The following is a 24,119-nucleotide window of genomic DNA, read 5'->3' on the forward strand; positions in this document are numbered from 1 at the left end:
GGGTGGCTCCTTCAGTCAAGCATCCTACTTTGGCTCAGGTCATGATCTTGCCCTTCATGAGTTTGAGCCCCGTGTCCGGGCTCTGTGCTGACAGCTCAGAGTCTGGAGCCTGCTTCAGATTCTGTGTCTCCCTTTCTCTCTGCCCCTCCCCCACTTGCATTCTCTCTCTTTCTCTCTCTCTTTCTCTCAAAGATAAATAAACATTAAAAAAATTAAAAAATAAAATCCAACTCTGCTGTCTGCTTGCTCTGAGACTATAGGCAGGGTATTTAAGTTGCCAAAGCTTCCATTTTCCTCACCTATGAAATAGGAACTATAATAAAATTGACTCTGTTGGGGGTGGTAATTAAAAGGGATAATTGATGTAAAGACCTTAGTACCTAACTTCGGAAATGTTCAATTCTCAACCCATTTGCTGCTGGAGATGCTGGTATTAAAAATAATGTCTGCTGTGTTGTGTATTTAGTTTTTTTGGTGGTTGGTGTGATTTACAAAGAACAAATCCAACTTTCAGTGAGCCTCTGAAGAAGGGGTTATGTTGATGTAAAGTCAGTTCCTGTGTGCAGAGTAGAGACTTCATGCCAGGTTCCAAATGGTAGGAAAATACACTATTCATAGGCATTTTAACTTTTGCAACCAAGAATAAGTAATGCCTGAAATGCAAAATGTTTCACAAAGATGATCAGTTAACTCATGAAGAGGACCAAGGTAAATAATCTACCTATGGGGAGTCCTCTGTGTCCTGCTGTCTCTGGTAGATAATATCCCTGTTGCCATCTATAAAACAGTAAACTGACCAAGGTACGGACAAAAGTTCCCACCAAATTACTGTTTGTTTACTATTAGCCTCCATAGTTTAGCTATATTCATCTCTGGCTGCAAAATATTTCATATTCCTATTTGTGTCGAATTTTGCTGGCACAAATAGAATGTGACCTTTCTAAACATTTGAGAGAAAAATACTAGGACTCTAATTTGCACCATGGCTCTGAGACAGATGCCGTGTACCATGTACTGTACCATATACTGGTTGGACACATAGTGAACATGTGCTGAGTAGATTGTAAAACACCCAGTTCTCAATTGGGAAAGCACTTGGGACAGCCCTGCCATTTTACAGGGGACTGGGGAGTGTGAGGCATAGATGTGCAGCCCAAGATCCCACCACAATAGTACTATGGCAGCAGCTGTTCCAGAACCAGGCTCGGTTGACTGCTTTAGTGAGGCAGCTCTGTTTTCTCTGCCTCACCACACAGTACCCAACTTTGCATTTCTTCAGCCTGTTGTTCTCCTGCTCTTAAAGGGGGTGTGATGGGATACCATGGTACGCCAGAGTCAACAGAATGTTAACACGAGTCCATTAAAGCTGCCGTGGTTGGATTTCTGCCCGTGGTGATTCTGTCCTGTCCCTTTCTCCTGTAGGGTGTGGTCGGAGGCGTCATGATTGTTACTCCAAACAACATCATGTTTGACCCTCACAAGTCTGATCCCCTGGTCATTGAAAATGGTTGTGAGGAGTATGGCCTCATTTGCCCCATGGAAGAGGTGGTTTCCATTGCCCTCTACAACGACATTTCCCACATGAAGATCAAAGATGCCTTGCCATCGTAAGAGATATTTCTTTGTTTACCAGAAACAAACAGAATTCCGGTGTTTGGAGAATTAAATGCAATTAAAAAGTGAGGGAGTTGGCAGCAGTGGGAGATTGTATAGAGATGAATTTGAAGGTGGAAGATTTGTGCAGTAAATTTTTTAAAGAATAGAGAAAGGAGAGGGAATGGAGATGAAGGGAAAAGCTGCACATATAAAAACGAAAGGAGAAAAGCAAAAAAGCCAACACATAAACATGGCATTTCTTGGCTTATTTTTCTGAAAAGCAGTGCATGTTCTTAATGAATCAATGAAATAAGAAATAGTTGCTCCGAAAGAATTTTAGTCTGGTTCTCAGTAAGAGAATGGTATTTTTCTTTAGTTTAGTTGAATTTTGTTCTCATTCAAATTCTAGGGTAGGCAGGCTTCCTAACTCAGGTGTTCCCTAAATCCTGCAGAGAGAGCTCTGAGTGGAGAGCGCTGAGGCCGCTGCGGCCGTAGCCGGACCACCCTAAGTGGTATGAAGACGGAGCAATACTGATCTGTTTGTTTCTGAAACGTAGATGAATATTATCTTAGTCTTGATTATTTTTGCCTTATAAAACTGAGGGTTTTTTTTGTTTTGTTTTTGTTTTGTAAAAGAGAGAAAAGGAAGCTTCCCATGAAGAAAGAGAAAGAGGGTTAAGAAAGCTCAGGGTATCAATTCATTTAAGGGATAATATGATTCCTACTGTCACTTTGTCAATGTTTCCGTTTCTCTAGATCTCCTAGTAGTAAAATTCTTCAGAAACCTCCATGATAGGAAGGTAGAGGGAAAGCGGTGGGTCCTAATTGTGCAAAGAGAAACTAGCCCTTGGGACTTATGAAAAGAAGGGCAGGCAGCTAGAGAACTAACCCACACACATCGTCCTTAGGAATTTATACCAGCAGGTCTCCCTGGACTCTCAGAGTCCTTGGCATCAGACCCACTTGGCCCTTACTCAGCTCCAAGCCACTGAAGCCAGCGCAGAGCATGGGCACTGAGGTAGTTTCTAAATTCTGCCCGAAGTATCCAAGTGAGAAGTAGGAGGCAGTGTTGCAGGCCAGGCAGTTCTGCGTGATGAATTAATTCTGGAGCCACACCGCCTGGGTTGTCCTGGTTCAGCCACTGACAGCCCCATGACCTGCATGAGTTGCTCAGTCCCAAGCCTCAGTTTTCTTATCTGTTAAATGGAATGAAGAGTGTTCTTCAGCTTATAAGTCTGTTTTAAGAACTCAATGTATTGATATACTAAAACTCTTAGAAAATAGCCTGATACCTTTTAAGTATAGCTGTTATATGAACCTTTAATTCATATCTGAAACTCTGTTCATTGTTCTGGGGAATCTTGTCCATGCAGTCGAGGCTTCTAGTTCATCTTAGTGCATGCCTCTTGTGTGACAAGGATGTGAAGATGAGTGGGTCATGGCCTCTGCCCTTGAGGAGCTTATAGTCTACTGGGTGCAAAAGACAGATGGAGAAATGTGGTAACGAAATGGCACCATATAGAACTGCACATGGCATTCCATGAAAACCCTCATGAGGGAGTGTCCCGCTACCTTGGGATCTTAGATGGAGGCAGAGAGGAGGACATGAGGAGCTAGTTTTAGAAATAAGGAATGAACATTAGGTTCTCTGTGACAAGAAGAAAGAAGATAAGTAAAGAAATAGTTAAGTTTAGGGGCGCCTGGGTGGCTCAGTCGGTTAAGCGTCCGACTTCAGCTCAGGTCATGATCTCACGGTCCATGAGTCCGAGCCCCGCATCGGGCTCTGTGCCGACTGCTCAGAGCCTGGAGCGTGCTTCAGATTCTGTGTCTCCCTCTCTCTCTGCCCCTCCCCTGCTCATGCTCTGTCTCTCTCTGTCTCAAAAATAAATAAACGTTTAAAAAAAAAAAAAATAGTTAAGTTTAGAAGTGAATGACCAGGCAAATGGGGGCATTTCTTGCCCAATGATGGTTTCTAATGGGATAATACTATTGTACATCTTCAGCTTAGGATGTTAAGTATTCTTTTTAATTTAGGAAAGGAAGGTATGTCTTTACAGAAAGATTTCTCTCATTGTGAGATTTTTAATGATCTGGGATACGAAGTTAATGCTATAGCTGGAGGGAAAGAGAAGAATTAAGAATTGGCTCCTACTATGTTCAGTTTCTTTCAGTATTATTCACTGATTCTCACCTTGAATGCAGGTATGTGAAGACTTTTCAGTCTAGTGAACAATATGTGCACCAATGGGCAAAATAGAATGTGTGAGTGAAATTGGTGTGATATAAAATTCGTATCGACTTCAGAACTCCATCAATTGTTTAAAAGTTAGAAATATCTTGGGCGCCTGGGTGGCGCAGTCGGTTAAGCGTTCGACTTCAGACAGGTCACGATCTCGCACTCCGTGAGTTCGAGCCCCGCGTCGGGCTCTGGGCTGATGGCTCAGAGCCTGGAGCCTGTTTCCAATTCTGTGTCTCCCTCTCTCTCTGCCCCTCCCCCATTCATGCTCTGTCTCTCTCTGTCCCAAAAATAAATAAACGTTGAAAAAAAAAAAAATTAAAAAGTTAGAAATATCTTAAAATGTCATTATTACCAAAAATTGTATGATAAAGCATGTATAAATTCTGTAACTGCAATGTGCAAATAGTTTTTAAAAGTGTGTGTGTGTGTGTGTGTGTGAGTGTGAGTGAAATCTCCCCACCCTCTACTTCAGGCTTTGTATTTTTTGTGTAGGACATTTTGTAGCCGCAGAGAATAGGAAGGGAACAACTGAAGGGATTATTGATCAACATTAGGTGTCTGGCTGAGTCTGGAAAACATTAACAGTAGAGACAGTTGACACCACTGTGTACTTTGCCCCAGCAGTGCTTGGCAGCTATGGTGCCAAAAAAACAAGTTAACCCCCACTTGGATTAGGTAGATGAACAAGAAGGGAGGGGTAGACAAGGTAAAGTAAGAGGCTGAGCAGAATGTAGTCACATCTATTCATGGGGCTCAAGCTAGATCAGGAAGAGATGAGAAAGGGTCTTGGGTGTTCATGGAAGAAAGTTTTGCTTATTAACCAAGTATGTGAAGAACTGGGTTTCTTTGTTGCAAGACTTCTTATAACCTCTAATATGCCAAATTAAATTTGGGGTCCTAAAATGGAAATTATGACACGTTACACTACTTATCTGACTCTAGGACTGAAGCATCTTTAATGTCTCCCGGGATGCTAGTGTTGGGCAGAACATTTTCGTGCATGCAGCTTCCTGCAGAACAAACACATTGTCAAAATCGTCCTTTAGCATATGGCATTTAGCGGCTCAATGAATGCTTATTGAATTGAAATGAATTATGAATTAAAGAAGTTTTTTTAAAGCATTTATGAAAGCCTAACAATTATGGAGGCTTTTATTTGTATTAGAAAAAGCATGGATATTTCATGTGTGTGATTTATGAAATAACTTTGGGGAGATAGTCTTATAACTTGAGAACTTCCTGGTACTCTGTTGGTTTATGGCCATAATTATTTCAAAGCCAGAAAAATAGATAGAGTACTGATGAATCATGGGGATCTACCCCCCAAACCAAGAGCACACTGTATGCACTGTATGTTAGCCAATTTGACAGTAAATTAAAAAAAATAAAGTATTACCTAAATATGATCTAGCCTTTTTAGAAATTATTTCTGAAATTTAACAATGTTATTTTTTAGGAGGGTTTTATATATCTGTGTTTTAACCCAGTGTTAATACTAAGGTAAGTGAAAATACAGGTTACTCAAAATTTTTCCAGTCATAGCTTAAAAATTATGTTTCTTGACCATTTATTTTCTACTTTGGAGAACATATTTAATCAATATTTTTGTGTCATTCAAACCTGGGTAGAAAAGCATCTGTTGTTAAGGGACAGTATGTTTCAGATGATAAACCAGTGTCCATCACCATAAAGTAAAATGATATTGTTATGAGTAAAGAAATTAAGAATTTTAAACTTAGTATCATAAGTAAGAGCTTATTTGGTTTACTTTTCTATAAATTTTTAAAGTGTAAAATGGAGCAGGTGCTATAAGCTTCTTGCATCTCCCTCAGGAAGAGAAGGATGTCTGTTATTGGAAACATCAGATCCTTTGTCATGAAACTCAGAATTAGGGTTTGGGGCTGGTAATTTCTACAACAGTTAAATGAGTAGCTACTCAGTCAGTGAACCATTAAGAATTAATGTAGTTGGTTTATATGCTATCTTATAAAAAGGAAAAGCTTTGCATAGTTAAGGAATTTAAGTCATTGTACTAAAACATTTCCTTTGTCCTTTCCTTCATGAATATCAGAAATATTATTTCATCATTAAAAATCTGGTGGGTGACATCTCCATGTTCATAAATGACCTCAAAAATCATTCATGTCCTTCTAGTAGGATATGCGACTCTCATGGTCCTTTGTTTTACCCCTTCTTATAGTTTATTTGTTTCATTTTGAAGTCAATTTCTTGATTTCATTTCCTTATTCTGAAATCATTTACACATAAATTTAAGTTGTGGTGTATTTATGTTTTAGTTTTTGCCTTTCCTCCATTTTATTTTTGGTTTTGTTTTTAACATTCCATGTGCACCCACCATTTTTCCCCCGACAGTGACCTACCTCAGGATCTTTGTCCTCTGTACAGGCCTGGAGAATGGGAAGACCTGGCTTCAGAAAAAGATATCAACCCATTCAGTAAGTTCAAATCTCTCAACAAGGAAAAACGGCAGCAGAATGGAGAGAGAACCATCACTTCAGATTCCAAATCAACAAAACCTCTGGAGAAGTCAACAGAATACACACACATAAAACCCTCAGATAGCTCTGTGTCAGGAAAACTAAAGACCCTGGAATCTTCCACAGAGGCAACCAGTGGATCTACCACAATGACTAGGGTCAGCAAGGAACCTTCTGACACTCGTGCTGCATTTGAATCTATAGCCAAAGAAAATTCCCTTTTAGGGGAAGATGATGACTTTGTTGACTTGGAAGAACTTTCTTCTCAAACTGATAGTGGAATGGACAAAAGAGACACCTCAAAGGAGTGCCTTACTCTTGATCCAGAAGAGCTAAGGAAGGCTAAGTCACAAATAATCAGTTCTACTACAAAAATGCAGGTGCAGTCAGCCCTGAGCTTTTCCGGAACAGATAGTGATGCTGAGCTGAAGGGGGCCCTAGATTTAGAAACCTGTGAGAAGCAAGATATAATTCCAGAGGTGGACAAGCAGTCTGGTTCCCCAGAAAGCCAGGTGGAAAACACACTGAACATACATGAAGATCTAGATAAAGTTAAACTCATTGAATATTACCTTAATAAGAACAAAGAAGGGTCGCAGTTCTCTGAAAACTTGCAGAAGGCAGAATTAAGTGATGGCAAAAGTATTGAGCCACTGGGAATAGATATCACCCTTAGTAGTTCTCTTCCCCAGGTAGGTGGTCCCCCAACTGAAGACAGTAAGGAGCCAGATAAAACCTGGATGAAAGAGAGAGTGTCCCTCCCACTGCAACTGGCGTCTTCCACAGAAGAAAATATGAATAAAGAGTCTCTAGACATCTCTTCAGAATCTACTCTGGACAACAGCTGCCAAGGCGCACAAATGGATAATAAGTCCGAAATTCAGTTGTGGCTGTTAAAGAGAATTCAGGTACCCATTGAAGGTAAGCCATTTTTGTTTAAAGTATCTTTATATTCTGTTGTATGGTTGGCTTTCTGAAACTTGCAAATGCAAGCAAAATTAGAATAATTATTTGAGAACTTTTTCTGGATAGAGCTTATCTGTACTTATACATTAATTGAGAAAAAACTTAGCATCAGTATAATAGTATCTATTTTGGACCTTGAACTGTGACCTAGATTTCTAGTTCAAAAGTAGTTTGCTTTAAAAAAAAAAAAATTCAAGTAACTTTCCTTTTTACCTTGAATTTCCAAATATAAAGGGTTTGAAATTTTTAATAAATTTTTAAGTTTATTTATTTATTTTTGTCGGGGGGAGGGGCAGAGCGAGAGGGAGAATCCCAAGCAGGTTCCACACTGTCGGTGGAGAGCCCAATGCGGGCCTCAAACTCTCAAACTGCCAGCTGAGCCGAAATCAAGAGTTGGACGCTTAGCCGACAGCCACCCAGGTGACCCAGGAGTTTGAAGTGTTTTTGAAGATCTTTCAATTCTAAACTAAATTGCCTTCTGGTGTAAGTTGGTCCTCAGTACCCTTCATGGCTATATATTCTTGTGAATTGTCATGTTGTGTTGGTTTTTATGCATATTCCCAGTAGGTAGCATCTTATATGATATAGACCAACCTGAAACATCCAACGCTTTTTCCTTTTGTGTTAAAGAAGGTCTGAAAAATGTGATTAGTTCTAATTTAGTGGGATTTTTTTCCCCTATGTTTTGATTTTCTATCACTAAGAGGGGATCAGGCACTCTTCTTTGTAATTTGAAGGGTTTGACTTTCACTAATACTGTCAGTATTCAGGAAGTTTTTTTTCATATGTGATTCAGATATACTTCCTTCAAAAGAAGAGAAAAGCAAGACCCCACCCATGTTTCTGTGCATTAAAGTAGGAAAACCAATGAGAAAATCCTTTGCCACTCACACTGCAGCCATGGTCCAGCAGTATGGCAAACGAAGAAAGCAGCCAGAGTACTGGTTTGCTGTTCCTCGGGAGAGGTAAGTGTGGGCTCAAATGGAAAATGTTGGTCCATTAGATTCTAACTGCGTCTTGATTTTTTTTTTTAATCTGAAAGTAGTTAACCTTATTCTTGAATAAGAGATTTCTCCTGATTGCATATGTTAGAATTTCTAGAAGGATATTTTTTGAATAGTTTTCTGCTAATGAGTGGTTTCAATTCAGCAAATTTGAGGTCATCATAAGTACTGTGTGCTGAAACACTTTTATAACTTTCTACCCAGTTGAATTTTAAATGAAGGAAGATTTAGGTATTCTTGAGTGCTGCTAATTAGAAGTGCAATTCTGTTAAGAATACAAGGATACCGTGGAGCAGATCTAAACCTAAGGACAGTAGAGAGGCATGGTTGTAGTTCTTAAAGTGCTTATTATTCTAGGGAACTAAAGCTTGCTCTGGCCTTAAGGAGAGAGTATTTGTGACACAGCAGCATGAGAAGTGTGATGTGAGGTCCCTTGGGTGGGTTCAAGGAGCTGACTGTACACCTCTAGAGAGATTGGTATTTTTAAATTGCTAAAGGAGATATTTTACCGGTTATGTGACAGTCTAGGCCAACAGGGATAGTGGCATTGAAATTTTTTGGCAGTCCATCATTAAGGACATCTTTATAATAAAAATGATTAGGAGATACTATCTTTGGAAAAAATTGTTTTCCTTTTGTATATGTGGTAGAATAAAAATGTCTTTACAGAGGTCTTCCAGTCAGTTTTTTAAAATTGTAAAACTCGGGGCACCTAGGTGCTCAGGCGGTTGGTTAAGCGCCCGACTTTGGCTCAGGTCATGATCTCACAGTCTGTGAGTTCGAGCCCCATGTTCGGCTCTGTGCTGACAGCTCAGAGCCTAGAGCCTGCTTTGGATTCTGTGTCTCCCTCTCTCTCTGCCCATCCCCTGCTTTCTCTCTCTCTCTCTCTCTCAAAAATAAACAAACATTAAAAAATTTTTTTAAAAAATAAAATAAAATAAAATTGTAAAACTCACACATTTTTCCTGTTCCTACCTAGTCATTAACATTATCACCTGGGCGGACCTCTTGGCTAACACACCTGCCTTAAGCTTCCTTAAGCATGAATTGTTAATAAAGGAAAATAAAATTCCAAGCAAGGGCACACCTTCTGGTTGATCAGTATCCAGAATAATTCTCATCAAGGGAGTTGTCCTGTTTTAATAAATTATAGTTTAACATGAAAAATAGTTAATAGGATTTTAATTAATGAATTTGCCAATATCTGTTTCTTGTCTTAGACACAAACCCATGTTAACACGGACATTCAACGTAATTTTTATGTTTATGTATTATACTTTTCTACCTATGCTTGCACCCCCTAGAGTGTTTTACTGAAACTTTCAGAATGTTAGGGAGATGAAAAGAAAATTATCGTCTTTTATTATTTAAAAATGTTTCAGGGCACCTGGGTGGTTCAGTCGGTTAAGTGTCTGACTTGGGCTCAGGTCGTGGGTTTGAGCCCCACATTGAGCTCTGTGCTGACAGCTCAGAGCCTGGAGCCTGCTTCGGATTCTGCATCTCCCTGTCTCTCTGCCCCTCTCCCACTCACGCTCTCTCTCTCTCAAAAGTGAATAAACATTAAAAAACATTAAAAAAATGTTTCATCAGGGGCGCCTGGGTGGCTCAGTCAGTTAAGCGTCCGACTTAGGCTCAGGTCATGATCTCACAGTTTGTGGGTTCAAGCCCCACGTTGGACTCTGTGTTGACAACGTGGAGCCTGGAGCCTGCTTCAGATTCTGTCTTCCTCTCTCTCTGCCTCTCCCCAGCTTGCACTCTATCTCTCTCTGTCTGAAAAATAAATAAACGTTAAAATTTTTTTTTAATGTTTCAATAGAAGCAATGTAATTTCTAAAGCCCTGTTAACGACTGTACCTTAGAGATTTAGGCCAACTCCTGATTGTATAGATGAGGAAAGCAAGGCACTGAAGCTTGCAGCCACGTTTTTGGTGCTGTGGACCTTCAGGGTCTACCAGAAAAATTGCCAATTATACATATCACTTTTTCTTTGAAAATGTACTGTTTCTAACATAAGGAAATTTGGATGTTTTTCCTATTTTATCTTTAATCAAACTGTACCAAGGACTCTTCTAGAATAAGTATAGCAGGCCCACACATGTAGTTCTTATATTACTGTCATTTTTTTAATCCAGAAGAAATCTGTAATGCTGAAATACTTTGACCTCTTACACAGGTGGGTTTTGTGGGCTTTTTAGACTAGGATCCTTCTTAAATTCCATTATGTTGTATTTTATAGTGTCTGTGACTTACTTGTCTTTGGCTAACCTGATACACTTAATGTTCTTTCTTGAACTAATTATTCATTAACCAAACATTTTCTGGGAGGCGTTATATCTCACTGTGTTAATGATGGATTTCTTTGTATAGATGTTAGGAAATTTTTGTTTTAATTGTTCTTTTATGTGTTTCCCTATCTACCTACCCTATAGGAAGCCACATTTTAGTTTAAGTCTAGGAAAGACAGAGCAGTTCTATAGTTAATACCCACCTAGGACTCCAAGTGCACATAAGAAATAAGAAAAAGCCATGTTTGTTTTAGACTTCAGGATCATCAGAGTCCTTAAGGAGCTAAGACGTGGCATGCAATGCTTCCCTCTCTCTGATGATAACTTCTGGATTCCCTTGTTACATCAAGCTGGGCATTTCTATGTGCTTTTTTATTTAATAGACTCTTTCATGTGTTGGAGTTTCAACAGCAGTTTTCTCATGGGAGGTCTCTTTGACTCCTCCAGCATTCGAAGCTCCTTGTCACAGGAGGTTAATAATTTTGATATTGACGTAGCTTCACAAACGTTTCACTCCTCTTTATTGTTCCTGATACTTCTAAAACACGTTTGTTTTTTCCCCTTTTGTTATTATTACTAGGAAATAACTCTACCAAAATAGTCCCTTCTTTGATTACAATGTGTTCTATGGCTTCCATAATGCCAGCACCAAATGAATAATCTACCAAGTAAGAAAAAGGGGAGGGCGGGAGGCAGGGGAAGCAGGGATGGGAAAGCTACATATAGTCTGTATTTATCTTTGTTTGGGATGGGTTTTCTTGGAATCCTTGTTACTAAATTTTAGATACAAAACTATCGAATAATAATTTTATTTTAATAATACTTTATTTAACTTGGCAGAAATTGTCAGAAGATCTAGGACCCCTGGGGACCCAGGAAAGCTGGTACTTTCTTCTTGCACTCCTGAATGCTGCTACTGGAGACATGTGCACATTCACTGAAGGTTAAAGTGCATGTCACGTTTTACCTTACCTGCCTGTCTCCACTGCAGCTTGCAGAATCACCTACTTCTCTTGAATTGGCTGCAGATGACAGTAGTGTGCTTGGGAAAGTTGCAGTGCCCAGAACCTGGGGCATCCAGGCTTTTCCTACTCTTACTCTCGGTGCCAATTTAAACTTGAGGACAGTGGAGAGTTTCACCTTGTACAAATCGTCTACTACAGTATTTCTCAACCTTGGCCCTCCTGACATTTGGAGCTGCTTGATTATTTAAGGGGATGTGCTTTGCATTATAGGATGTTTAGCAGCATCCGTGGCCTCTACCCGTGAGATGCCAGTAGTACTTCCCCAGCTGTGACAACCAAAAGTGTCTCCCGACATTGCCTGAGGGAAGAAATTGCCCGAAGGACAAAATAACCTCACACTGAGAACCACTGGTCAAGTGTTAGACTATCAGACCAATCCTATACGCCATTCTGAAAGTGATTATGAACCATAATAGCCAAATAATTTAGGGATTCGATTACTTAAAACTTGATTATACGCCATTGTATTCACAGTAATTTAGTCATCTGCATGTACTTTGTTTCCTTTACTCAACCCTAATTCTTTTTTGCAGAGATTTCATCAAAAAATTTTAACTTTGTTATTAATCTATTGTTTCATATCTATAACAACAACACTTTTTTTTCCTAAAGAAATAATTTATCTGGAGGGAATTCCTACATTGATAGAATACTACAAACATTAAGGTTGATGGTATTGACAAACATTTATTTTTTTGCCCCTTTACTTTGCACAAGCCTGTGCTAAAACGTGTCTGAAGTATAGGAAGTCTCATGCCCTGCCCTTAGAGAGGTATGGAGTTGGGCTGCCCTGCGCTGGCCAGTGAGATAATGAGTCACCCAGTCAGGCAGTGATGAATGAGAATCCCTAGGAATACTGTGCCTGAGCATGAGATACTTTATCCATTTGAAACGTAGTTTCTTAGTTTGAAAAATGGGTCATTTGTGAGCATTAAGCAGTTAAGTATTGTTTGAACAAACACTTACTGAGTGCATAGGACCTGGCAGGTATTGGTCTAGTTCTAGGTAAATAAGACCAGGAGTGTACCTTGAGAAGCTTGTGAAAAGCTCTTGAAACAGTTCCTAGAATTTTTAGAGACTTGATATGATTGTATTCCATAGATTTGGATACTGTTCTAGGTAAAAAATATAATGGTCTTTTTTTCTCTTAATACGAAGAGATTATTTCCTTTTTTAGAAAGAACCAATAATTCCTGTTCAGATTGAAACTTGTTTTTTCTTCCCAGTTACTTATGGTCTCAATCTCTGAAGTGTATTATAATAATTGATTTCATATAATCCAACTTTTAAAATACGATGGAAATGGAATCAAATAACAGGAATTGTGCACAATTTGTGAAGTCATGCATAAATGTTAAACCCAAGCTGAATTAATTGGTTAGTGTGATTCATGTAATAAGTAAGCTAATAGGAGAAAAGGAGAGAGCCTGTGGGTATTTAAAAATTTTTTTAAACTTGAAAACAATTGTGCTAAGGTAATCTTAGCAACATTTGAACATACAGATAAGTTTGGGGAAGCAGAATCTATTTTGCAGTCTGCTTTTTTCCCACTTAATATGTATATTTTCTACATGAGATACTATATTATATTAAAAATATAGTTAGCACCCCTCCATTACCTTCCCAGCATGATTTAATCATGCTCCTGCTTTGGATATTAGGTTGTTCCAAATTTTTTGCCATTATAAGCAGTGCTACATTAAACATCTTCATAAAGTCCTTCAGGTACTCTTACCAAGTCAAAGTCTATGTCTAGGGCACATGAGAGTGTATGACCACTTATACACCAACAGCATGAGAGTACCCTTTTCCCCACATGATGGGAAATCTGAGTCATAGGATTCTTTATTTCTGTCAGTTTGGTAAGGAAGAAAATGCAGCTTTAAAACTGTTTTAAAGTTGAGTGGGTGCTTGTTATTTGACATTCGTTTGGTATAAAGTAAGGTCAGTAGTGGCTTGAGGCTGTTTATTTTAGGTGACTCCTTTAATAGTAAAAATTTACTTATACCTTGATATGCAAATACATATTTAATAATTATTCTAAAATACCATATTCTCTAATCAGCCTCTAATTAAAGTCATCAAGCACTTCGATTTATATGATAGTTGTATTTTGTGCCTGTCCACATTTAGAATAAACTCCTCATGTATAAGTTAAGTCGATTCTGTTTTAGAAAGCGTGATACTTTCTTCTATAAAGAGTAACTGATGTTCCCAAGCACTTCATAAAAGCTCAGTTTTGTAATCCTTTCAGAATTAAAGTGCGTAATGCACCCATGAGCACACTTTCACTTTCCCCAGTCGTGAGAGGGCTGTGAGGGCAGGCAGTGTACTCAGTCCGTGCCCTCCTTGACTCTTTCCCAGCACGGGACTCTGGATGGTCCTTTGCATGGGTGATTTCACTTAAAACTCATGAGAGTTTTGTGAGGCATGTAGTGTTATTCCTCATTTTACAAATGAGGAAAGTGGGACATAACAGGTTTTCGACATCTTGCTCAAACTGGCAAATATCAAATCTGTGATTCATACTCAAATCCATTTGATTTCAGTCCCATTCTTATAACCAGACACTGCAGCAGGCAGCTGAGACTGCATTAATTATGTCCTTTATTTTGGTTGACAATTCACTGAAACACAAATGGGAAATACCACAAACATTCAAAGTCCTGTCTTGACTAGTGAGGTGATGAAAATTTGCAGCATCCCCAAATTTGTTCATATCCTCGGACCTTGCCGAAGTGCCCTCCATCTGAGGAGATGTGTCTTAGTAGTTACGAGGAGAGGAAGTGACTGATATTTTATGGATGATACTCCACAGGTGCTCATTAATTGAATTGAGGTGATCTCGTCAGAACATTGAATAGAAGTGAAGAGCTTGACTAAAATGTCCCTTCTCTAATGTTAGAGAGTATAACTTGCAGTGGGTTAAGGTGCAGGCTGCTTCTAGTATTGGCTCATTATTAGAATGAACTTTCATGTGCTACAGTGGCTATCTGGCCCCAAACAAACAAAACCCGACAATATTCCTTCCTTTGAAGCTAGTATCACAAGATCCAGTTACCTTATTTTACATGAATCTTATTGTGAACACAGTGCCTTATACTTAAACTACAGTTTCCCGTTCTCTATTACAGTTCCCTTGAGAATCTATTTTGTTACCTTATAGTCAAAATGATCTCCTCAGAAGGTATTTTGATCTTGTCACATTGCCACAAAAAATATCCTAAGCCTTCAGAATTAAAGTCCAAACCCCCATGTCATTTTATTTGTTTGTTTGTTTGTTTTACTTTAAGTTTATTTATTTATTTTTGGAGAGAGAGAGACAGTGTGAATGGGGGACAGGCAGAGAGAGAGGGAGACAGAGAATCCCAAGCAGGCTCTCCATGAGAGGCTCTGCCCCAAGATGGGGCTTGGACCCATGAAACCGTGAGATCATGATTTGAGCCTAAACCAAGACTCAGATGCTTAACTAACTGAGCCACCCACATGCCCTAAAACCCCTTGTTTGCTTTTTAAAGCTTTTTATAGACTGGCCTACCTTCCCGACTTTTTCTTCATTTGCCTGAACCTGTGGCTTACTGAGATTGGTCACTGTATGGGTTTTGCCTGCTAGGCCTAGGATCTTTCTAGCTTGGCACCTTTTAAAAATACTGTATTCCTGGGGCGGCTGGCTGGGTGGTTCAGTCAGTTGAGAGTCCCACACTTGATTACGGTTCACTTGATTCCAAGGTTCTGGGCCCAAGCCCTGCATCAGCAAGCCTGCTTAGGATTCTCTCTTTCTCTCCCTCTGCCCCTCCCCCATTCACTTGTTCTCTCTCTCTCTCTCTCTCTCTCTCTCTCTCTCTCTCTCTCTCTCTCTCAAATTAAAAAAAAAAAAAATGTTGTATTCCTAAACTTGGGTAGTTCTTCTCTCTTCTCTACCTTTGCAGATCCTTTGTTTCTCAAAACAGTACCCCCCACAATGATTTCTCCTTAAACTGGCAGTAACCATCTTTTTCTCTGTCTACACTTGACTGGTGAATAACCCACAGGCACAGAGGCACTGGGGGAAGGAATGGAAGTTTAACACCTTTTCCTCTTATAGGAGCAATCTCCTATAAGTTTCTAACTTCAGAAATATTGAGGACTAAAGCCAGTGAAGGAAAGTGTTCTATGTCATAGAGATGAAACTATATAGAGTTAACAAGGAATTCATGGCTTAAATCAATGGGTACCAAACTTAGCTTTGTAATAAAGCCATCTGGAAGCCTTTAAACAAACAGACCTAGGTCCTTCCCTGAACATCCTGCAGCTTTGGATTTAGAATGGAATGCTAGAATCGCTAGGCATCCTCTGTACGTATTGTGATAAACAAAACAAAGGAAGACTATTGTGTTCTTATTTTGCTTCAATGTTCTACAGCTTTTGATACCATTGACCATCATCCATTTCTTTGACACCCTCTTTCGTTCTATCATTTCTTCCCAGTCTTTCTCCTTTGTTTCTTCATTAAATGTTACCCCTTAAAAGACCTTCTGTTGGAAACCAACTTGACAATAAATCTCATATATTAAAAAAAAAAAAAAGACCTTCTGTGTTTCTCATTATATATACAATTGCCTGCACCTAATTAATTCTGTCTATATACCAATCATGTCCAGCTATCTTCAGTCTAGAACTTTCTACTGGGCCCCCAAAACATATGTACCTAATAGTTTTCAATATTCGGATCATCCATGGATCAGAAAAATTCAAGGCAGATCATGCCCTAAACTGGGTTTCTTATTTCCACCATTGTCCCTGTCACTTTCCCTACAACTCCTGCTTCCTATTTTCTCCATCACAGTAACTGATACCACCACCCACCCAGTCCCCAAAGCCAGAATGTGGACATAATCTTGCTTCTCAGTCATCTTCCCACACTGGTCTGCACTACCTCCAGCTTATTCTATCCATTTGATATCACTAGGATCTCTTCCTCCCTTGCTGACTCTTCTGTGGACAACTGATGATGTTTCGATTGTAGGAAATGTGAACCAGACTTATTGGCTGGCTTGCTTGGGATATCCAGCTTCCCCTCCCCACCCCCAGCCCCATTACTCTCCCACCTTAAATGCATGTTTTAGTTCAAATGTCTCCTCTAAGAAATGTTCCCTGTCTAGTTAAGGTGTAGTGTACCCCCACCTCTGTCATAGCATTTAACTACAGTCTTCTACAGATGTGGACTACTTGGGGCTTTTGGCACTGTGTCTTTAATATTGTGTCCTAAAAACAGCATAGGATCTAGTATGTAACATACTTCTAAGTGTTAATTGGATGGATGCATGAATAAATTAGCCTGTAGTCTCATAGATAAAAATATTTAAATACCTTATTCCTTAAAACTAAAATAATGCATGGACTTTATATAATATTTAGAAAACTACAAAAAAGCAAAATGGAGGAAAAAGCTTGTAATTTGTTACACCAAGCCAACTACAATTTATTTTTATTTTTGTAGACTTTTGGCCTTTTTTCTGTGTATGAATTAATATAATGATAGTATGTGTGTATCTATATGTATATGATAATTGGATGTGTGTGTGTGTGTAAATGGTATTATGTAAACTGCTTTTACTTACATGTATCTTTCTTTGCCACTAAATATGGAGTGTGCATTTAGTAAGCATGCATTACTTTTCCAATAAAAGGTAAAATCATAAAAATGAGCATTGATTCTCCTCTTAAACTAGATTTACAACAGAAAGATTTCCAAATCCTAAGGACCCTCATGAAGACTAAGCAAAATCCTCTCAAGAGCATTTTCCTTGGAGAAAAAAGGATGAATTAAAGGAATCGAACACTAACCTAGTTTTCTAGTATGAAATCTTTAACCATAGTTAGTGCTGAATTTTCTGACCAAAAGTCCTCTTGCTTTTAACAGGTTCAAGGTTAAATTGAAATCTTTGATGACTGTCGGTGCCCGTAAGATTATGATGTTAAATAATCTCACTAGAGCAGCTTAGGCCCTACTTAGCCCAAACAGGTATATTTCAGAATACAAACCCTGTAATTTTCAGGTATAACATGCAATTGTATCATTCTATATTCTTGTTGTGATGTTTAAAGATAAAAGTGTTATTACTAAAAAAAAAAGTCTCTAAAGCTATCCCTAAAGAAATTATCTTTCTCTCTTTGTATTTAACACAAGTTTAAGTTCTGGAAAACTGCTAAACAAATGTAAGTTATAGAATCACTAGTCACTTATGTCAATGTTCTTTTCTTTTAATGCCTTCAAATGTTTTGAAGTGATGTTGCTTCCTCCCGTTCTTTTTCTGGTCACTTTACCTTTTGCTTTTATTAACTTAAAGTTCTAGAAATTCATCATCACCTTCTAGAAGCACTATTAGTCAGCCACCCTTCAGTAATTTCAGTAACCAGCTTTGGCAAAAGCATCAAGTTAATCAGTGACTGTATAGCCAGACCTAAGTTCATGGAAACATAACCCCCTTTGTAGGAGCTCTTCGCTGGGGTGGCTGTGTTTTCTGACGCAGGAGTGAACACCAGCACTTTGGAGTGTAGATTGTGGCCTGTTTCCGCTGCAGAATAGTTCATGCCAATGGGTGCTGCACACACTGTTTGGGAGTAAGTATGTAGGAAGTAATTATTGCAAGCTGAAAGGCCTGCAGGAGCCAGGGGGAGGAATGGTGGGAGGGAAGCTTGGGGGGCTAGTGTTAGTCACCAGCTCTAGGGACCAGCTGTTGCGTACCTGTGTGCCTTTGTACCTCCAGCGGAATGCTGCTGTGTGGGAATGTGAGCCTTGGGTTGCTTGGCCTTCCCATCTTTTTCAAAAGAAGTTGAATATGTGTGTCAAATTTCCCCAATTTTTAAGTACTAGCCACTGTTTTAAATAAAAAAGTACAGATGCTGAGTCCAAGGTATGGGCCACCATCCTGAGGCCTCCAGTGTTGATATTAATATAAACTTTTAATTTTTTCTTTTTTCTTTTTTGAGAGAGAGAGAGGATGGAAGTGTGGGGCAGGGAGCAAGGGAGGGAGGAAAGAATCCCACAAAGTACAGAGAGAGAGAGAAGCGGGGCTCACCCGAAGTGGAGTTCGTGCTCACCTGATGTGGGACTCAAACTCATGAACTATGAGATCATGACCTGAGCTGAAGTCAGATGCTTAACGACCAAGCCACCAGGCACCCAATTTCTTCTTATTTTTAAGTGATCCTTTTTATAACTGTAATTGTTCCGATCAATGATTCTCAGAAGAACTTTTGTATTATTTTTGGTGAACTAGGACAATGAAGCATATTTAGTTGGTATTTTGTAAATAAATTTTCTTTTTATGAATACACTAAGATCTTTAAGAATGAGCATTCCACCAGGGCAGTACTAACCATTGGTTTCATTTGGAATTGTAGAATATTGAATCTGAAAGGGACCTTACAGGGCAAGGAGAATGACCTTTTTCATATAAGGACCTTGGGTCAGGCCATTGAGTTAGGTTTTCAGAGGTGGTAGTTTCTTAGTACACAACCTCTGTGATCCGCAGTGCTTTGCGTTCTTGGGCTTCCCTGGCTGTATTCAGAATGGGGCCTGGGGAAGTTTTAGATTGAAGTGCACTGGACTATCTTTAATTTATAATCAACAATACAAGTGAATGAGAGGACTGCCTACATGTATATTTCCTTACTCTCTGGGTCACATTCTTACTCTCTTCTTCCCTTTCCTTGTCTTACTATTTCCCATTCTCTGTGCCATAACATATGTTTCTAATGCATAGCTAGTAAATTGTTTGATGGTTCCTGCTTATAATTTTTAAATCAGGTGGTTGAGGGATTATATCTTGCTGTGTATTTCTTTTCCTACTGGTGAGTGGCCCTTGATAAGACAAGAATGCCTTAACTGCTTCTAGGTCATTTTGGTCAAGTTTGTTGGTCTATGTGGTAGCAAGATTTTAGATAATCACATGGAAGGGACTTTGTAAAAGGTCTGTCTGAAAGTAGATAGAACTTCCTTGTACATTTAATGTTTCAGACACCTATTATGAGGAGCTAGGTTTTCTTATCTTCATGTTAGAAACTCAGAGAGATTAGGGAACTTTCCCAAAGCCTCCAGCTAGTAACAAATGGAACCAGTTCGGGAGTTCAGGTCTTTCTTTACCTTAGACATGTGTGCTTTTTTACTTTACCTCATAACTATGTTTAAAGAAAGAAAGAAAGAAAGAAAGAAAGAAAGAAAGAAAGAAAGAAAGAAAGAAAAAGGTAACAGTAACTAAAATCCCACCATAGCTAATTTTAAGAAAATACATCGTAATTGTACCTAAAGCCCATATACCTAAAGTATGAATAGTAATATTTTGTTCCAAGCATCAACTCAGATTTTTTTTTTTAATACAATTTATTGTCAAGTTGGCTAACATACAGTGTATATAGTGTGCTCTTGGCTTTGGGGGTAGATTCCCATAATTCATCGCTTACATACAACACCCAATGTTCATCTCAACAAGTGCCTTCCTCAGTGCCCATCACCCATTTCCCCCTCTCCTCCACACCCCCATCAACCCTCAGTTTGTTCTCTGTATTTAAGAGTCTCTTATGTGTTTGCCTGCCTCTATGTTTGAAACTACTTTTTTCCCTTCCCTTCTCCCATGGTCTTCTGTTAAGTTTCTCAAGTTCCACAAACATCAACTCAGATTTTTCATCATGTTTTATATCCCTCAACCCTCTAGTTTTGTCAGTTACGGAGTTTTAAGGAAACAACAGTGAGACTAACCATAAAGGAAATGGTGAAGCATATTGCTTGAGACCATGAACTGACCTAAGGTTGATCCCAGATCTACCCATAACAAACTGTGTGGTGTTGGTCAAGTTAATGTCTTTGAGCATCTCTTTCTTCTTATGTTAAACAGAAATGATAATTATACTGGCTACCTCATGGGGTTATTATGAGGGAAAAAATGAACTTGTCAATGCACTTAAAGTTATTTATGCCACTACCCTTACTATTACTTCTCTTAATGCTTTGCTGCCTCTGAGGTAAGGCTGCTGCCTTCCAAGAACTTATATAATTTACCTTCTTTGAATTTCTTTTTCACAGATGACAATTTTATCTGCTAAACGGGGATTTGTAACTTGAATATGATGGCTTCTTTGGAGTGAATCCCTAAAGGAGCGTTGTGGTGATGATAAGGATCTTTGAAGTTTATAAAGAAATGTAACTAAGCTCCAATTTGTAACTAGACAGAAAACCTACACAAAGCCTGAGTACCAGGTTTTGGTGTACTGGCTGCTGCTGGATGAGTTGGCGCTGGTTTTGTGCCTGGAGGAGAATGTGGGCAAGCTTCTCCTGTGTCTGCTGCCATGTCTGGGCTCTGGTCTTGATCTCTTGGCTGGATCACTAATGTAGCCTTCTCAACAGAGCCTTTGTTTCTAGTCCCATCTTTTCCTGACCTTCTCTACTTGGCTCCACAGTGGTCTTTCTAAACTATAAATCTGGCCAGGCCACTTCCTACTAAAAGCCCTGGCTGTTGCCTCCACAGTGTCCACAGTGATGCTTTCTCAAGCTTCAGTCACTCACACATTCCTTCACCAATATTCCCATGTCTGCATACCATCTGTCCTATTGTTTACTTAATAGTTGTCTTTAGAAAACTTTTGTCAGTTATGTTTTTACTTAGCCTTTTCCTGAGCAGTAATATCTGTGAAAGCAGAAGTTTAATGTGCCAGCTGTATTTACTACTAGTATTCTTTAAGTAAAACTGTAGCTATTAAAATATGTTCCTCTGTGTACCATCTGAAGTCACTGGAGCCACTCCTAATACACTTTGGAGAACAGTAACCTCAGGGTAAAATCCAAGCAGTTTATCTTGTGCTCAGCACTTTCTGTGACCCACCCAGTTACCCAGCCCCTCTGGCTTTTTCATTCTCCTTTCCGGCCATTCCATTGAGCAAAGACTCCCTCTTGCTCTTTCATTCCACCCCTCAGGAATTCCTGCTCTGCACCTCCCTGCTCAGATGCCAACTGTCTTCTGTCCCTGTGTTGTTGGAACTGTTTGGATTTTTTGTTTGCTCCTTTAACCTGAGTCCTCTAGGGCAGAGCCTGGGTCTCCTGCATCTCCATGGCCCTGTCCTCATTACAAAGTCCTCAATTAGAAGTCATCTGCGACCTGACTACATTGCCCTTCTTTCTATTGTGTCCACTTTGCCCTCCTTCTAGCATCACCCTGCTCTTAAATGCCATGTCTTTTTGCACATGTTCCCTGCAGTAGAATGCCATTTCCCCTCCCTCAGCAGTCAGAGTAACGATGGCCCCTGGCCTCTGATCCCAGCCTGAGAGGATTCTTCTCTAGGCTTACCCTTGTCATCACTCTTTTTTAAAAAATAAGAATAATAAAGGAAAGAGGCAGCAGCATAAGAATGGATGTTAGAGCAAAGGTACAAGAGCCTCTTGCTGGAGGAAAGAGCACATTTTGGAGATTGGCACAAAACAAAGCTCTCCGGCACCCCCAAGGAGTTTGAATTTGTCCTTAAACCTACAGGGAGACTTTGGAAGGATTTTATACAGCTGGGTGAAAGTGATCAGATTTGCATTTTATAAGATCACTTCTGCCTTCCTGTCATTTCTTCCTGGCTTCCTTCCAGGACTACTTCTCTTGCTCCCCCCTTAAATATTTGGCTCTGTAGGATCTAGCACTTGACCTCATTCCCTGCTCACGTATGTTACCACACCCACTGCTACCTGATACTGGCCAGTGTGGGCATACTTACTGGTAATTGTATTGCCTTGACCAGAGGTATCCTTAGGCAGCCAAGGCCAAGGAAGTTCAGTGACTCATCAGAAACCACAGGTAAGTTCCTGAGTGGGTTTCAAAAAAAACCGTCAACAGGCTTTGAGAAGTCAAGACAAACGATGACTGTTGAGATTGACAGCAGATCACTTTTGAGAAAATCAGCTTCACTGAAGTAGGGAGGGAGTCAACAAGGTTAAAAACTCTGCCTCCATCCAGAGAGTATCTGAGGCAGGTTTAACAAAGGGCATATGCTAAAAGGTTAATAAAATCAGAATAGAAGAATTCCAGAATGAAAAGAAGTTGGAAGATATGCTAACCCAAATGCTAACAATATGCTCTGAAGGGAAGATTGCGTATGGGAAGGGAGTTTTAAGGAGAAACAAAATCCAGAGGCTTTTATATTGATGGATGGGGAAATGCAAGTAGGTTTGTGGATTAAGATGAAGGAAATGAAGGCATGGAGAGGTAGGGTGGAAGTAATGGAGGAAGTTCACCAAGCATCAGGACTGTCGAAAGTACAGACGAGAGGGTTAAAATGGGTAAAAGAGACGTTCCTTCTTCTGAAGAGAAAGATGCTAAGAGGGAAGGTGGAGGGGAGTGCATTATTGGGATGGTACAATGGAGAGTCCTCTGTTCAGAGAGGAAGGCAGGTAGGAGAGCGAGGTAGAGGGCTTGCAAAAGCAGAGGTCTGGCATAGCTACTGCTTAGAGAGTAAAGGAAATGAGTTAGGGGTCAGTAGGGAGCCCCATGAGGGAGGGAGGGTTTTCTTAGCCAAGGTTAGGTGCCTTTGATTTGTAGTGAATCCATTAAGCACAAATAAGAAAACACAGCAACATCCATCGTCCCAAGAGAGGAGTCAGCAAGGTGATTGTTTCTGTGAGAAGGTGTTTGGAAGGGCAGGTGCAGTAGGAGGATCAAAGCTGAACTTCTAGGGCACGCCAGTGAGGATGAAATGGAAAGATTGGCCTGAAGTATGTGAATCCAGGAGGGGCTGATGGGGACAGAGGAAGAGTGGGGGTCAAGGTGAAAGCAGAGCTGGAACGGAAAGGAGGAGGAGTGGGTGAAGGGGAGGTCTGCAAAGGGACAAGGAGGGAATTTCCAGAACTTTGAGGCCTGTCTTCAGAGGTCAGGGTTGACTTCTGAGAACTAATGACCAGGAAAACCCAGTTAGCCAAAAAGAACCATTCCAAGAATTAGGTTAAATAAACTTACAGTCACTCTAATATAGAAGGAAAAAAGATGAGGTCATATCCTCTTCCTTGCCCCCCTTCCCCCAATTAAGTTGTAAAAAATAAACAAAGGGTAGAGAATTGAGCAGAAGTAGAACTAGAAAGAGGGACATTGATTCCTTCCATTTGGTCTCCAGAGGCCGAAGAATTAAGTAATCAGATTGGTTCCAAATGAACTTTAATGTTCTCTTGTGGCACAGGCCATTTTAGTTCTTCATTCCTTTTGCTTTTCCTTCAGAAGCATAGTATGATGGCCATGTCCATGTGAGAAAATGAGTTTTTATGTGAGAGGCTGTTGTTGAGGGAAATTAGGGTGTCCTGGTGCCCTGAACATATCTGAGAGAAGGGACATGAACATTTTCCATTAGGATGCCCCATTTGCAGAACATACTTTTGAGGTTTCTCATCTCAGCTTACCTGAGGCTTCCCAAGGTTGGAGTGACTTTGTTGGTGGCAGAGATAGAGCCTACCCCCTGAAACCAGAAGGAGGCTATTCAGGGCTTCTCTCTTGTCCATTTCA

At 39.8% G+C, this 24,119-nt stretch overlaps 1 protein-coding gene across 4 annotated transcripts in view; it reads left to right on the plus strand.

Annotated features, from left to right (window-relative positions):
- Window positions 1-24,119, plus strand: part of NCOA7 (nuclear receptor coactivator 7) — a 154,507-nt gene that overhangs the window by 98,141 nt on the left and 32,247 nt on the right. For 3 of the 4 annotated variants that reach the window (XM_047858763.1, XM_047858765.1, XM_047858762.1), the window contains exons 8-10: window positions 1,423-1,607; window positions 6,209-7,254; window positions 8,096-8,264. In XM_047858763.1, the coding sequence (XP_047714719.1) occupies window positions 1,423-1,607; window positions 6,209-7,254; window positions 8,096-8,264 (1,400 nt within the window). The remainder of the gene's footprint in view (window positions 1-1,422; window positions 1,608-6,208; window positions 7,255-8,095; window positions 8,265-24,119) is intronic. The other variant, XM_047858764.1, reaches the window with a different exon arrangement.

Source organism: Prionailurus viverrinus, chromosome B2, assembly GCF_022837055.1.
Source record: "Prionailurus viverrinus isolate Anna chromosome B2, UM_Priviv_1.0, whole genome shotgun sequence".
Lineage (NCBI taxonomy): Eukaryota > Metazoa > Chordata > Mammalia > Carnivora > Felidae > Prionailurus > Prionailurus viverrinus.